The following is a 17,321-nucleotide window of genomic DNA, read 5'->3' as shown; positions in this document are numbered from 1 at the left end:
TTAATTACTTTGACCACAACAATTATTTCACCATAGCAATTACCAAAATGGCAAGCTCTTTCCTGGGATGACACGAACAGTTTCAAAACAGAGGCAGGGACAAAAAGAAAAGCAAGTACATAGCATTTGATTCACTTTCAAAGATTTCCAAAAAATTTTATGAAGAGTCAGTGGAGAATTAGAGCATAAATTAACAGCTGATTTTTAAAAAATGAAAAATAAAAGCTCATTATTTTTCTCTCAAATATATCAGTGATTTCATTAAGTTAAAGGCATATTTTTAGAAACATAACTCACTTACTTTAAACAATGACAAATTTGCCTTTCATCTAGTCATACAGCTCAACACCCAGACTGGTTGTGGTATGATACACTTTTGTTACATGTATGATAGAACTGACTAATAGCAAACTGTATCTGGCAGACTAATTTATGTGGGATTCACACTTCACACCCTCCCAGCATGTTATAACTGTGGCAAAGCCATTCTTGGGAGTTATTACCGACATAATCATACCCTGTGGATTAGGAGCGCTTAAATGGGTTCTGTTATCAGAGACATATATGTGCCAAAGCAGCTGTCGTCCCTAAGCCACCATGGGTGATTAAGACTCACTGATGGGGCTGCCTCTGAATAGGCTTGAGTCAGGTAGATACACTTCAGCTGAAATTCAATCGAGCTACTGAGAAAATTGTATTTTAAATGGTTCTAACGTACCATCAGGTCTCCCCCTTTTAAGTGCTGGGGTCATGGATTTCATTCGCTCTAACCATGCAGCCATCAGAAGCTTGGCTCAATACGTGGGTATGAGATTATGGTGATATGAAAGGAGAGACGAATGCATTGAGCTTATGTCAGGGAATGTCTTTTACTGGATTTTCATGACTGGCTGCAGACGGGCTGAGGGGAAAGTCAGATCAAGAGCATTTCTGTAAGAAGAAAGAAATCTTCCCTCGTATTCCCTTTGAAGAAAATGAATAGCTGAACACCAAGGGGCCAAATACAACTTCTTTTATGTGGAGAAGGACAAGTTGAGAAGGACACCAGGACCTCTGAAGCTGCCATTTCGCCTTTAATCTAGGAAAAAGTTGCTGCTCCATTGATGACATCATTATCAGAGGCTGCTTTCATTCTGAGAGCTTCACAGATGGTGTTACCTGCATTTTACATCTGGCCAGATGAAGGCGAAAAGAGTCGATGAGACCCAAATGATGAGATCAGTGGTCCGTAGCCCTGGCTGCGCTTTAGAATCACTTAGGGAATCTTTCAAACTGCAGATAGCAAGGTTTTATCCCGGACCAGCTGAATCAGGCTCTCCAGAGTGGGGGCCAGAGCACTGGAATGGTTTGAAGCTTCCCAGGTGATTTTAACCTGCAGCCAGGGTTGAGAACTAGTGGGGTGGGTGGTGGCTAAGACAGATGGAATCAGGAGAGGCCAAGAGTCAGAAGCCCTGGATGTTAGGGACAGGGGAGGGGGACACCAGAAGGAGGGCAGGAGGAGAAGCAGTACTTAGCACTCTTTCCCACAATTAGAAGGTTTTCTGGTCAAACTCAAGCTGGGACACTTGGCGTTCATTCCTTTGACTGTTACGTGAAGCGTCTCTTACTTTATCCACACCCATCTGGCACCAGAGGCAGTAAGCAATCTGACTGATGATGAGTTTGTGATAAGAAACTGCACGTACTTGGCAATCACCTCCCAGGGCTTCCTCTCTTTCCACATGTGCCCACCAGTGACAGGAGCCTACACACCACCTGGTCAGGGTGAAGGAGCCAGCTCTGCCCTGGATGGAGGCCTTTAGCTCTCCAGCCCTGCCTATGGCTGGGTGGGTGAGGCTGCCTAACTCAGCAGAACTTGGTGGATGATGTAAGTCATGTTTTCCAACTACTTTATCAAAAACAAAGCTAACATTTGACCTCCATCTGCCCATTGCCTGTTGAAGAGCTCTGCTCCTTCCAAAAAGACTATTGAAGGTTCTCTTTAGAGGTGTGCCATCAGCTCAAACATCATTTACGACAAATCATTACAGAGAATGACCAAGAAATTACACAAGAGAAATAGAAACGAGAATGGGAACAATATATCAGATGCTGAGAAAAGTGTGTGACAGGTATCAAATAAGTAATTAACTATAAATCTAAAGTTCCTGGATTATTTATAGCAATAGCCACCCACCTGGTCAGGGAAAAAAAAAAAGTCTGAGCTACAAGATAGAAAGTTCTCTTGAATTCCATGTAATCTAAGGACTCCCATGGGGGGATCTTTGATTCCAATGTACAAATATGTGCTCTGACCACCTGTGGGTCCTGAGACTTGAAAACGCAGACACTCTCCCTGCATTGTGTTTTTGTATCTTCCACTCCTCTCAGTGGGCATACAAGTCTCCTAACATTCTCATCATGTTAAAAGATAATATTTAGATAATTACTTAAAATTTACAAAACGCTTCCACATAAATGATCTCACTTATATCTCTCAAAACTTGTATGATTTATTTCTATTACCATTCACCTTTATAGGTAAGGGAACCAAGGCATATAGAGACTCACATGAGTAGTAAAATTACAAAACCAGATTAATCTCAAACTCTCCTAACTCCAAGAGTTATGCTTTTTCCAACCTGCCATGTTGGCTTTCAGTTAATGCCTGGCTATTTGTCTCCCTTTCCACAAATTCCTCAAATCTTCTGGCTTTGGTGGTATCTGCTATTTCAGCTGTCTAATACTCTTGGTTAATTATAGGTTTAAGTTGGCTTTACTAATTCTTGTTTTAAGAATTGTAAGATAAAAGGTACGACTGTTAGAGTGGAATCAGTAATATATAAAAGGAGAACAAAGTTTCAGAATAAAATATAACAGAAGAACCCAGCAGAGAGAAATAAAATAAATTTTAAGGCAACTGAAATGAAAGCCATACATCTAGAGATATCAAATAAAATATGGATTAATAGCAAGCAATAAAGGGACATACTTAGCAAATAGTAAAAACAAATAGTTTTTTATCTTATTCTTATTACCCTCCAATGATCTATTGAAAACATCATGACTTTACATGTAAGACACAAATTCTTTGTAAGGTAAAGAGTATCTATTCCTCCTAACAACAACAACAAAAGATTATTGGTGCCTATAATGTGCCTAAGCATTTTTCTAGACTGAGGATATGAAGGGGATGAGATAGGTACTTGTTCACAAGCAACTCAGAATATAACAGAAGTATTTTCCATTTTTCTTTTCTTCAAGGGCACTAAATTTTTGGAAACTACTAATTGTTACTTAGTAGTTTCCAAAAAACGTTCCTAATTTATCACCCAATTAGAGGATAAAACTTGTTTGTTTATTTTTCAATTACAGTTGACATTCAATATTGTATTAGTTTCAGGTGTACAGCATAGTAGTTAGACATTTATATAACTTGCAAAGAGATCCCTTGATAAGTCTAATACCCACTTGGCACCATACATAGCTCTTACAATATTATTGACTATATTCCCTATGCTATACTTCACATCCTTATGACTATTTTGTAACTACTAATTTGTACTTCTTAACCTCTCCATTTTTTTCACTCAGCCTCCCATAACCCCTCTCTCACCTGGCAACCATCACTTTGTTCTCTGTATCTATGAGTTTGATTTTAGCAGAAATTTTTAAATAACCAACCACTTGTAAGAGCTGTACAGGTACATCCGTCAGGACAGGCCAGGTTACATTTTAATAACAAGTCAGAATATCACAGATTTAAATCAAAATAGATTTCTTTTTTGCTCATGGTACATATTCTTCAGAGATCAGCTGTAGGTCCAGTCCAGAACAAAGCCACCATCTAGAATATTGACTGTTGTAACAGAGAGAAAGAGTTGTGGAGACTTCATGCTGATAACTAAATAATTCTCTCAAGAGACCCAGAACCGACCCTCACATTTTATTAGCCAAGGCGTGTTACACTGCCACACCTAATATCACAGAGGCCAAGATGTACAATCCTACTATGAGGCCAGGCTGGGAGGAACCTGAACTGGAGGTGGTTGAATAGCACTAATTACTATCACAATTATTGTATTTATTCAGGAAGCTCCAAGAAGAAGAGTTACTCTCTATCAGGGCAAGGCACAGGGAAATCAGAAGAAAGTTTTTAAGGATAAGTTAGATTTCACTAGATGGCACCAAAGAAGCCACTCTGAGCAAAGGAATGACATGAACAAAGGTATGGAGAGCCTATTGTGGCCAGAGTACAGAGGATGTGTGAGAGAGAGGAGCACAGGGAGTGAGACTGGAGAGGAAAGCAATGACCAGGATATGAGGGACTCTGTTTGCTGTACTAAAGCAGTTAATTTTATCTTATATGCAATGGGAAGCCATTTAAGGATGTTAAGCAGTACCTGACAGGACAGAAGATGGATTGGAAGAAGACCCGAAGAGGTGGGGAGGCAAGTCAAGAGGCTCCTCCAATATTTGGGGTCCCAAACCAAAGCATTGTCAGAGGCATGGTAAGGAAGGGAAATATTTCCAAAATAGTCAGAAGCAAAAATGAACAGAACTTGGTGACAGGATGAATCCCAGATTTCAGTTGGACAGATAGTTGTCATAATTCATCAAGATACAAAATATAGAAGGAGAAAGTTTAGAGGGAAGATGAAATTAGTTTTGATCATGTTTAATGAGGTCCTACTTATAGGTCAGCAACAAGAGATGTCCATTAGTTACATAGATTTGGAGGCCACGAGAGGGGCCTGGGGTAGAGCTAGAGGAGTGGGAATCGATAGATTAGAGGTGGTAGTTAGAGACATCGCAGAAGATGAGGTTCCCCAGGGAGGGGAATGAAATGAGAAACTGGACAAAGATATGTTTTAGGAGACACCAGTATATATGGCTAGAGGAGGAGCGATTTGGAGAGGAGACTGAGAGGGGAGAGTCGATGAGCTGGAAAAGAACAGCTGGGGGAAACCACAGGAGGAGAAACCTTCAACGAGGAAGTAATAGCCGATGGTTCTAAACATCACAGAGATGTCAAATAAGAAACAATGAAAATAGTTCTTTGAATTTTATACCAGACGGCCACAAGGGGCCTTTTCTAAAGTAGTTCTGATGGAGTGGGGAAGGGAAGACCTCGTAAGAGCTGAGGAGGGAATGGGAGGAGAGGATTCAGAGAAAGACTGAGGTCAGGCAGTAGCTAGAGGAACCTAAGGGCAGGCTAGGGAAGGTGTGTGTGTGTGTGTGTGTGTGCGTATATGTGTGTGTGTGTGTGTGTGTGTGTGTGTGTGTGTTTACAATGGGTGGGTCTTTAGCATAATCCCATGTTGAAGGGATAGAGTTGTAGGGAAGAAAAAGCTGAAGACAGATAGAAAGGTAGGTAATTCTGCAAGGGTGGAAAAAGGTGGGTCTGAGAGCACAAGGAGAAGGTCAAGCCTTGGACAAGAGAAAAAAAAATTTTCCACTAGGAATAAAGGGAAGGTTGGGCATGGACCAAAGAGAAGGTGTAGGTGGGTGTCAACAGGGGCCTGAAAAGTCGAGAGAATCCCCGGATAGCCTCTGTGAAATAGAAGAGTTCAGTTCACTAGACATTTTTGATCTTTTTGTAGGCCAGGAAGTTTGGAATATGTGACAAGGGATGGAAGATCAAAGACTGGAAAATGCTTTGCAGAATAGGGGGACCACAGATCAGAGGCTCGAGGAGTCACCATCTGACCAGGAGAGTGGGGCTGTAGATGCAGAGGACACAGCCCAAAGATTAGAGCCCCCCAGCCAATGATTGTGGAAGTGTAAATTTCCTACAGAAAGCGTCCTAGGCACTGTGTTTTCACTCCAAGTCATTAATTTACAACATACTCAGATCAGTTTCATAATAACAGAGCATGACAGCCTTTCTCTACACGCTGAGTGTGTTATGCAATGCAGATTTCCTTTTTTCCCTCTCCCTCCTGCGACTTGGGTACCTTCTGTTCTGCTAATAGAAGAGTGAAGCCAAAGACTAGTTTCTTCTAGCTCTCTGTTTCTGACTAGATATCTTGTCAGAAATCTCTACTTTCCAGACTTCATGGAGGAGGAATTGAGCTTTGAACCAGGGTTGAAACAGTGGAATTTAATAGGAATGTTACAAAATACAACAGATGTTCTTTAGGTTACCTTGAATCTATACATATATAGCGTTCTTTTAGAAAGCTGTCTGACCCAAGTAATTCCTCTGCTGGAAATTCATCCAAAAAGGTTTTTCTCGTTCATCATTTACCACCATAATAAGAAAGAAAAATGTGCTTGAAGGTGTTCATAAAAGCATTAGCTCTAATGCTGAAACAAAGGAAAGTAATTTAATAGACAGCAATGCACCAGTTTGATGAAAAAATTCATATAGTTATCTAAATGATAGTTTTGAAGACAATATGTATGGCATGGAAAGTACTTATATTCTGAGTAAAAAGAACAGAATGTAACCTCAAAGTTGCATTGTGATCGAAGTAATATAGGAAACAAATATTAAGATAGACAAAAACTTGAAAGAGACAAAAATTAAAGAACATCTTGTTTTTAATGTTGGTGGGCTTATGGGTGAAATTTTTATCTTAATTTCCATTTCACTGTCATAATGTTGGTTATTAAAAAAAAATTTCCTCTATAAACAGTTGGACTTTTGGACAAACTAACAGAAGCACAGTGAGGAGGACGTTTATCTTCCCCCTGTCCTCCATCCCTGCTAACAAAAGAGCTTTGTCATGTTCAGGTTTCAGACGAATTCTTTTACCAAATCCCAAACTTTAAACCTGTTATTAAACAGTGGTCAGTTTCCATGTAACATATTGACAATCATCTAAGTATGTTGGATTAAAGTTTTTCTTTTAATAAAGAGATTTGAAATTCTATTCCAGTAGCCAACAAGGTCTTTCAACTTCTTTAAAAAATACACACACACACACACACACACACACATACTGGGTTCTATCAACCCTGTGACGACAACTTTATTTTATCTCCATTGTCCCAGATTCTCTCTGAAAACTCCTTCAATCCAGTTTCTTTTACCACCAGCCCTCCAGAAAACAGCTTACATCAAGGTCAACAGTGACTGCCTGACTTGGTGAACAAATTCTGGTTCTTTTCCAGAAATTCCCATCACACTAACACTGCCAGCCCTCCTCCACGTCTCCAGTTGGTACCTGGACTGTCCGTTCCTCTTCTCCCTTCCCTCCTCGTCATTGTGGTGCTAACTCCCAGTGGTTACCCGCCAAAACCTCAGACCTGCTAACCACTTCAGACTCCATTTCTGCATCTGACTCCAAGTAAAACATATCCATCCAACATATATGTGTTCAACAGCTACATCATGCATTCTCAACATTAGCAAGAATTCCCCAAGGAGATAAAAATTGGTTCTTGGGGGTGGGGTGGTGGTGGAATCCTCGCTTTTTAAAAAGTGTATATGTATATAAAGCACAGATATAAATACAATACAGAAACCAATATACAGTATATCTGTGGTATCAGAATTTCATGTGGGGGTCAGTAATTAGGAAAAATGTCTAAAAAGACTCCTGGGGTGGGGAGCAACAATGAAGAAAAAGTTGAGAAATACTGATCTACGTTGTGCCGGGCATCCTTGGGTGCTAGGAATACGGCGGTTAATAAAACAGACAGACACACCTGCCCTTGTGCCTTGGGGGAAACAAACAATAAACAAATAAGAAAAAATACAGAATTTGTCAATGATGATAATTGCTGTATAGAAAAATAAGAGCAAAGAAAGGGGTTTGGGCATGGAGAAGTGACTGGACAGGGGACTGCTTTAGATAAGGCGGTTAAAGAAGGCTTTCCTGAGAAAGTGGCATTTAAGTAAAGACAGAGAGGTGACCGAGCAAGCCAGGAAGATATCTAGGGAAATATCCAGGCAGAGGGAACCAAAAGTGCAAAGGCCCTGAGGTAGGAGTATTCCTGGCATGTCTTAAGTACAGTAGGGAGGCCAATGGCTGGAGCAAATGAAGTCAGAGGTCTGGCAAGGAGTTGTAGGCTGTTGCAATGATTTGACTTACATATGGAGTGAGATTAGAGTCCACCCAAGAGGGGTTTGAGCAGGGGATTGATATAAACCAGTTCATTTTTTAAAGACTCTCCTGGCTGCTGGGTTGACAGTAGGTTATAGGAAAGAGGGGTGGAAGCAGGGAGACCAGTTAGGAAGTCCTTGCAATCAGGCAAGTGAGACATGATGGTGGCTTAGATCAGGGTGGAACAGTGGAGATGGTGAGATGTGATGAGATTCTAAAGGTAGTGCCAACAGGTTTTCCTGATGAGTTGAACATGAAATGTGAGTGTGACTCAAGGATGTTGGAAAGGGAAAATGGAACTGACAGCAAATAAGGTGAAGAAGGCTAAAGGAAGCAAGTATAAGGAAGGGAAGAATATGAATTCAGTTTGAGACATATTGAGATGCCTGTTCAACATCCCAGTTGAGATGTTCAATAAGTAACTGGGAGTCATACAAGTGTGGGATTCAGGGAGAAGTCTGGGCAGGAAATATCTCTTTGATAGTGCTTCTAGGAAAAGTCATGATACTGGATAGAGCACCAAGGGAGTGAGTGAAGAGGGAGAAGAGAAGACACATAAGAACTGAGTCATCCCCTGAATGACTCAGATGAGAGTAAGATAGCAGCTGGTGATATGGAAGCAAAGCTGAGAGAGTGTAGTGTCTGGAACTCAGGAAGAAGTGTTTCCAGGGTGTGAGAGTGACCTGCTGTGTCAAATGTAGACCTGGTAAGATGAGGACAAAGAACTGACCTTTGGGTTGGGCAGCTGGAAGCTCATGGGTGCCTTGGGAAATTTATTAATACAGTAAGTTCAAGAGCAATAGCTGGAGGGGGACTCGAGAGATTTTTTTTTTTTAAGATGAGACAATGACAACATGTTTGTGTGCTGCTGGGATGGATCCAGTGGGGGGCGGGGGGGGACTGATATGAGGCAGAGAATTCCTCAGCAGTGCCTTTGAGGAGATGAGCAGGGATGGATCGTGCTCAGTGGTGGAACGGGCCTTAGGGGCTCATCACTGTGAAACCCTGCTGAGCATTTACTGTGTCTAGGTATTTCCTATGCTGTCATCAAATCCTCACAAATTTGAGAAAAATGTAGACTTAGTTGTGTTTTTCGAAAAGGAAATCAAAGTTTAGGCAGTTCATGGAGCTAGAAAAGGAGCTGGACTGTGAACCTCCTCTAATTTCAAATGCATGATCTTTCCCAGGCTGCTCCACAGAAAACCTCATTTTACAGGGAGGAAGACAGACCCATTAACCTACTCAAGGTTCCTCAGTGGACAAGATCCTTGTGTGCTTGACTCTTGGCCCCGTGTTCCTTTTCTTTTCCTAAGCTCTCTCTTCCTCCTCACCAAATGGTCACTTTTACTGAGGCTCTCTCTCACATCTGGAAGACCCTATTCATTCCAGAATTTGTTTCTTTTACTCTTTTTTGTTCACAGTGAGGTTTGTTGAAGTATTCATTTGAGAGCGCTTCTAGGAAAATTTTACATACAGTAAAATTCATCCTTTTTAGGTGTACAGGTCTATGAATTTTTCCTAACACAAAGAAGCATGTAAATATCACTACAACCAAAATATGGAACACTTCTCTTGCCCCCCCAAATTCCCTTCGTACTTCTTTGTGGTCAGTTTTCTTCCTCACACCCAAGCCTGGGCAACCACTGATCTGTTTTCCGTCCTTATCATTTTGCTTTTGTCGGAATGTCATATATATAGAATCACACTCTATGCAGCTTTTTGAGTCCAGTTCCTTTTACTTAGTATAATGCATTACCAAGCCATTCACGTTATTGTGTGTACCAATAGTCTGCTTCTATTTATTACTTAGTAGTATTTTATCATGTGGATGGGCCACAGCTTATCTATCCTTTCATCAGTTGATGAATATTTGAGTTGTTTACAGTTTTTGATAAGTATGAATAAAGCCACTTTAAACATTTGCATGCAGAGTTTTGTATAGACCTAAGTTTTTAATTCTTTTAGGCAAATATTTAGGAATGTTAATGCTGAGTCTTATGTTGTCTATGTTCAGCTTTCTAAGTATTAAAACATAGACATAAATTTAAAAATCAACCTTTATCATATAAAAAAAATTACACAAGTGGATCATAGCCTTAAATGTAAACCTAAAACTAAAAATCTTCTAAAAAAAATAGGAGAAAATATTTGTGGCCTTCCATTAGGTAAAGAATTCTTATATTTGACAATCAAAATATGATAACCTAGAAGAAAAAATTGATAAATTGGAATTCATAAAAATAACTGTTCTTCAAAAGATACTGATAAGAACATGAAAAGACAAGCCACAGACTTGGAGAAAATATTTGTGAGTTGCTTATCTGATAAAGGATTGAACACACTTAAAAGACTCTCAAAACTCAATAATAATAGTAATGAAATCCAATAAAAAATGCACAAAAGATATGAACAGACACTTTGCCAAAAAAAAATGTGGAAGGCAAAGAACCTCACAAAAAAGATGCTCAACATCAGTCATTTGGCAAATGCAAATAAAAACTCTAATAAGATCAACTACACGTCTATTAAATGGTTACAGTTTTTAAAAACCTGCCAAATGCCAGCAAGAATGAGGAACAAATGAAACTCTTGTACATTGTTGGTGGGAGGGTGAACTGTTACAGCCACTTTGGAAAATACTTGGCAATTTCTTAAGAAGTCACACATACAGGAGCTGAGGGTGAGGGACAGATTGACTATAAAAGGGGAAACGGAAAATTTGGGGAAAGATGGAATTGTTCTATTTCTTAATTGTGGTGGTAGTTACACAATTGTATGAATTTGTCAAAATTCCTGCTGCAAAAGGAGAATTTTTTACTGTGTTAATTTTACTTTAATCTTAAGAATGAGAACAAATTAAAGCAAAGGCGGCAACAATACTGTGTGACTGTAGGTAAGTTACTTAACTTCTCTGTGCCTTAATTTTTAAAAATCTATACATTGAGGATAACATAGTACCTTCTTTACGTTGTTGTAAGAATTTAATATTTCCATTTATGCACTATATATATAAAGTACCTGGAACATAGAAAATGCTGCTGTCATTCTTCTTATTATTATTACTTGAATATCGCTCTTTGAAAAAGTAGGGTCATGAAATAATAGAGAGAAAAGAAGGCCAGTTAGGGGCTTGGGGTGGTTTAAGGATGAAGAAACCTAGACGCACTGACTCATAAACAAAGTGGAAGGAATCAGTCAAAAGAGAATGAAAGAGAGGGAGAGTAATTCTGAATGTACAGCCTTACCCTGTGCTACTTATGTAGCATCAGCTGCCCATTTTAAGAAGTAACTCCATTTCATTTGTCAACAGCTAATCAAGTAATTTCTGGAGGCCAGAAGTGACTTGCTGAATTAATGACGACCCGTCCACAGATCAAAATGTTCAAATCCGTTTTCTGTGTTGTAATCCTAAACTGAAAAGGACAGGAAGGTTAAACAAATCTACCTCCTAGATATATAATATCCAATACCATTAAAGTGACACCTTCTAATATTTATTCAAATGGTTTTCTCTCAGCTTCAACCAAGGAAAAGTCATATTAGTGTGGGTCGGAAAATGGTGGGCTCTTACCAGAGTTCTAGATGGTCATTACAGACTGGGAATTTTCATCAAAAAATAAACTTGATAGAATGTAAGTATAACATGCAGTAATTAGTGCCCAGCTGAGTAACTTTCTCACAAGGGTGGAAATTTTAAGAGACTTCGTAAGAATTAAAATGCTCCACGTGACAATTTATTTTAGTTTCTGGCTTTTCTTTCCAGGAGGCAAATCAGTGCAACTTATTTCTGCATTTGTTTCAATTTGGTAACAATCCTCAATTTTCAGACAGGCTTCACCTCGCTACCCTATTGAAGATGAAGAGGTTATCACCTCTTTTACAGGTGGGGAGATAGAAAGAAGCAGATTTTTTGTAGCTGCTAGTAAAAACCAAGTCAACAGTTGACAGCGAAAGAATAGCAGGTTAGATTGATCAAACCCTCTCACCAGCTAGAAGCTCCAAAGGGCAGGCAACTGTGGTACAAGACTAGCTGGTTCACTCTGCACCCCCAGAACACTGGCAGAGTGGATAGTGCAATCACTGGCAGCAGGAGCTCAGCACCTGCGAGCTTCAGCAGCCACTTTGCCACTACCCATACTTCCAATAGAGCTGAGGACGTTTCTTATTTCTCTCTCTCTCTCTCTCTCTCTCTCTCTCTCTCTCTCTCTCTCTCTCTCTCTCTCTCTCTCTTTCTCTCTCTCCCTCCCTCCCTCCCTCTCTCTTTCTGTCCTCTCTTCTGTCTCTCCATTCATACCCACTCATATCATTTTTAATTGATAAGGACTTAAACAAACAGAACCACAGTACCATTAACATAAGCAACAAAATTAATAATAGTTGTATAATATCATCTAATACCCAGCCCACTTTCAATTTTTCCTGGTTAACTCAAAATGTCTCTTATAAATGGTTTGTTCATTATCCAGACATTGCATTTGGCGAATATGTCTCAAGTCTCTTTTAATCTAAAATAGTCACAGGAATATTTTATGTCTTCATGGATTTTAAAAATTATTTATTAAGTAGATAATGCTTGCAGGGTACTAATTTTTTTTTTTTTTTTTACAAATTGCCCTAAAGGGATAATGAAATATCCCTCAGTTTCCCTCCCAGTTTCCTTACCAGTTTCACAAATAAACTTTAAAAATAATCTCTCCCTACACAAGCATGCCTGCCCCCGAGGCTGCTGCAGTCTGGTGGTTAAGAGTAGGAACATGAGTTCAAATCTCTCCGCTGCTTACTAAGTCTATTGCTCTTTGAGGAAGTTTGGTTTTACTACATATAAATCTTGGGTATATCACCTCTGAGCCCTAGTTTTCTCCTCTGATAAGTCAGACTAATAATAGTGCTTACTTATTGAGTTGTTAAGAGAATTAAATCAGATAAGTAAAGTACTTAAATAATTACTTGTTATTAGATATGTTCTCCCTTTGGCTTATCCCTAAATGATAGAATGATGCACACTTCTCTTTGTTTAGTTTGTGTTTTTTTCATCTAACATCATATTTTGATAATTCCATACCTGTTCTTACAGATTAGCTTCATTATTTGTAATCATTGACTAATGTTCCATTGTATGGATGCTGTACTGATAGACGTGTAAGTTGTTTCTAACCTTCTGTTTAAAAAAAACCCTGCAATGAATATGTTTGCAGTATTTTATTGGATTAATGTGCAAAAATATTCATAGGATGAAATCTTTGAAATAAAAGTGCTGAGCTAAAGGATATGTGCATTTTAATGCTTTATAGGTATTGCCAACTGCCTCTAAGGAAGTTGTACCAACTTACACTCTCAAGAAAAATGCACAAGGGTCCCTCCCTACACCCTAGCGAACCAGCACATCACTAAATGTTTTGATCTTTGTAAATATAATTTGTGAGAAATGGTATCTCATAGATTTATAATGTGCATTTCTCTTATTGTGAGCAGATAAAGGAAATATAATGCAACTAAACCTCAGCGTTCAAATGACCTGCCCGTGACTCCTGAGTGAGGACCCTGAGTGAACACCATCAAGATACAAACGACCTTGTCTATATTCATGAAGGGGGTGCTCCCTAATAGTACTAAGCATATTTTATGTATGGACATATTATTTAGTTGTATCCAGCAGCGGTGAAGGGTTTGTTCTGACCTAATGCAACTCTCTTACCTGGTCCCTTTCTGACACATGGTCAGGAGCGTTGTGGCTATAGGACACGCATTTGCGTGGCTGACCACTTTCTCTTCCTTGAGACGTTGCCTTCCCTCGGCTTCTCCACTGTCCCAGTCATGGATTTGTTTCTAACTCACAAGCTCTCTTTCTGATCTCCTTGGCGGACTTCTCCTCCTTTCTGTGTGGGAAAATATGGGAGATCCCCAGAACTTCTTCCTGACCCTCCTCTCCTCTAACTGCAGCTTCTCCATAGGCGATATCCATTCCATGGCTTTTAGTACCAGGCCAGGACTGGGGTGAGTCCACTGAGGCAGCTAGGACATAAAATTCAAGGAGACATTCACTCTCAGGCTCTGCAAGTGCAGGGTTGGCCCCAGAAAGTGACTGTCTTCTTGAGTTTTACACCCTAGGCACCTTGCTTGCCTCACCCTAGTCCCACCTCATTACATACCCCTGCTTCTCCCTGGACCTCCAGACATATAAGTCCTATTTGATGTCTCTACTTGGAGGTCTTAAAGGTAACTCAAACTTAAACTATCTAAAACAGAACTCTTGCATCACTTCTCACTCCCGTGCCCAAATCTGCTCCTTCTACTTCTATCTCAGTTAATAGCATCACCGTTTATTCAGTTGCTCAGGCCCAAAATCTAGGTGCTATCCTTGGTTCCTTTCTTTCAACAAGTCCTGTCTTCTATCTCAAAATATATTCCAAATTTGACAGCCTCTCACCACCTCTGCTGCTAGCCCCTTAAGCCAGGCCCTGTCTCATGTCACTGTATGTATCACCCCCACCCTAGCTAGGTCTCCCCGCTTCCCCTTATACTCACTACTCAGTGGTCAGAGTGATGTTTTTACATCATAGAGCTTGTGTCACTCTTCTGCTTAACCTCCTACCCCCACCCCATGCCCAGTGGCTTCCAAATGAATTTAGAACTAAAAGCAAACTCCTAAACACGGTCAATAGACCAGGATCTAGCAGGGACAACCATCTTCCCCCAGCATAGCAATCTCACTTCCACCTCCCCTTATTCACTGCTCACTCCTGCCCCAGCTGTGCTCCTTTTCCTTGGAATGCTTATCCCAGATCTTTATCCAGCTATTTCCTTCTCAACATTCAGGTGTCAGCTCAGGTGTCACTTTCCTGACCACCTCAATCCACTCCCAATCCCATTACTCTATTTTATTTCTCCATGGAAGTATCACCATCTGAGTGTATCTTATTGTTATTACTGCATAATAATCCCCCAAAGCTGAAAGGTTTAAAACAAATTTTATTAGTTCAGCTGGACAGTTCTTCACTGAGTCTCCATTGCTGTGGCAGTTACATAGTAGCTGGGATTAATGTCTTCTGGAGACTTTGCTGGGCTGGACGTCCAACACTCTTCCCTCTCATACTTGGTGCTCCTCCGGGTGGCCTCTCTCTCCAGCAGAGTAGCTGGGACTTCCCTCATGGCAGCTCAAGCCTTCAAAAGTAAAGACATAAACAATGCTGGTTCTCTCATAGGCTAGGCCTGGAACTGGTATAGTGTACTCTGCTGCCATATTCTCCGGGTGGTCAAACAGTCATAGGCCAGCCCAGGTTCAAGGGGACCAAGGAATAACTTCTACATCTTAAAGGGGAAGTGACTTCTGCATAAAGGAGGGAAGAAATTGATGGTGGCCATCTTTGGCATTAAGCCCTCACACTTGCTTGTTTGTTTACTTGTTATTAGCTATCTACCTCCATTAGGTTATAAGCTCCACAAGACAAGAGGGATCTTGTCTATCTTCTATCATGGCTCTACTTTCAGCACTCAGAACAACGTCTGGCACATTGTAGATGCTCAGTAAACAAATCAAGCACTTGATAAATCTTTGAGAAAATAAAATGGACAGAACCAAACTTTCCCAGATTGGTTTTGCCAGGTCTGCTGATGCCTCGCCAGATAAGAGAAGCTCTACATTTATAAAGCATTTCATTTCCTCTGCAAACAAGAAAAACTTACCCTGAACACGAAATCTAGAAATAGATTTGGCCCGTTTCCTAAATGGAAAATATTTCATGTGTCACCAGAAATTATTTTCCCACAGCTTGTGCTACATCAAAATATTAAAGTTGACTGCAAATATCCCATTTTTAAAAGTTGGTGCAAGCTAGAAATGATTTTTTTTTGTAGCAAAGGAAATATAAAAACTTCCTGATGTTTGAACACTCCCAGAGGTCCCAAAACTGAAAATGTCATTATAAATTAGGATAGATTTTAAAAAATGACGACTGAGAAATATCATTAAAAGTTTGGTCATGAATATGTACAGTTTTTGGTTATAAAGCCAGCACTTGTTTAAGTAATTACATATGAGCAACAGCAGGAAAAAAAAAATCCCTCAAGTCTCCCCTTTGTTAGTTTTTACTTGTGAGTTCTATAAAATAATCTCATATTTAAATTTTTTTATAAATTTCTTGTCAGTAAGTGAGATGGTCCATCTGAAGGATTTTAGTGATTTTTGAAGTTAAAAGAGGGATTTAATTTTTAAATTTACACTAGCAGATGACTGCTAATTAAATTTCTTCTAATCTTTGTTTTATCTTCAGTTTTCCCAGATTTGCTCAAAGCAATCCCAGTGAGTATCCACGTCAATGTCATTCTCTTCTCCATGATCCTTATTATCTTAACTATGGTGGGGACAGCCTTCTTCATGTACAACGCTTTTGGCAAGCCTTTTGAAACTCTGCATGGTCCACTAGGGTTGTATCTTCTGAGCTTCATTTCATGTAAGTACAACATTCTACTCCTGAAGACAAATGTGTGTCATTTTAGCGTGTCAAAATACAGGTCTATCCAAATATAAAGTTACAGTATAAATGTTCACAGTAGCATTATAAATAATAATGGAGTAGCATTACAAATGATAGTGGAGAAAAATATAATTATCTAAACAGTAGGGAATTCAATAAATACGCTATGATAGTCTATGTGAATATGATGCTGACGTTAAATTATATTTTTGAAGGAGATATAAACAAAGCATAAATGCTTGTAACAAAAAGCTAAGTGAAAAAAAGCAGTATATAAGATTTTATGAACATGGACCTAGTTGCATATATATAGAGAGAGAAAGAATATACATATATAGCTTCTATATATATAGCTATCTATACATAACTTCTATATATAGATATATACAGAAACACACATATATGTAGAGTATCTATCTATCATCTATCTATCTAGAGAGAGAGAGACACACACACACAAACACATCATTCTGTTGGTAGTAGTTACCTCTGAGCAGTAAAATTGATTTTCATTTTTTCTCATACTTTTAAATATTTACAAATGTTCAATAATATGTATTTACTTATCAAAAAAATAAATAAAAACCATTAAGCAAAAGCAAAGGGCCAGTGTTCCACCCACATATGAATTGCCATATGCAAGCCTGTAGGCACTTTGTGTAGCCTAATGGTAGGTCTATTTGGATAGTTCATTAATAAACATGTGCTACTCATAATCAGGGCTGATGGAAAAGCCTATAAAATCCAGACAGGACCACAGGGTGCTTAGGCTATATTTCAGAGGAGAAAAAAGATGATACACACACACACACAC

General features: G+C 39.4%; 1 protein-coding gene across 1 annotated transcript in view; it reads left to right on the top strand.

Annotated features, from left to right (window-relative positions):
• Positions 1 to 17,321, top strand: part of CLRN1 (clarin 1) — a 34,582-nt gene that overhangs the window by 6,990 nt on the left and 10,271 nt on the right. The window contains exon 2 of the mRNA XM_039855160.1: positions 16,304 to 16,483. Within this exon, the coding sequence (XP_039711094.1) occupies positions 16,304 to 16,483 (180 nt within the window). The remainder of the gene's footprint in view (positions 1 to 16,303; positions 16,484 to 17,321) is intronic.

Source organism: Pteropus medius, unplaced genomic scaffold (assembly GCF_902729225.1).
Source record: "Pteropus medius unplaced genomic scaffold, Ma_sr-lr_union100, whole genome shotgun sequence".
Taxonomy (NCBI): Eukaryota; Metazoa; Chordata; class Mammalia; order Chiroptera; family Pteropodidae; genus Pteropus; species Pteropus medius.
The sequence above is the reverse complement of the archived record's forward strand: the minus strand, read 5'-3'. Positions and strand labels throughout refer to the sequence as shown.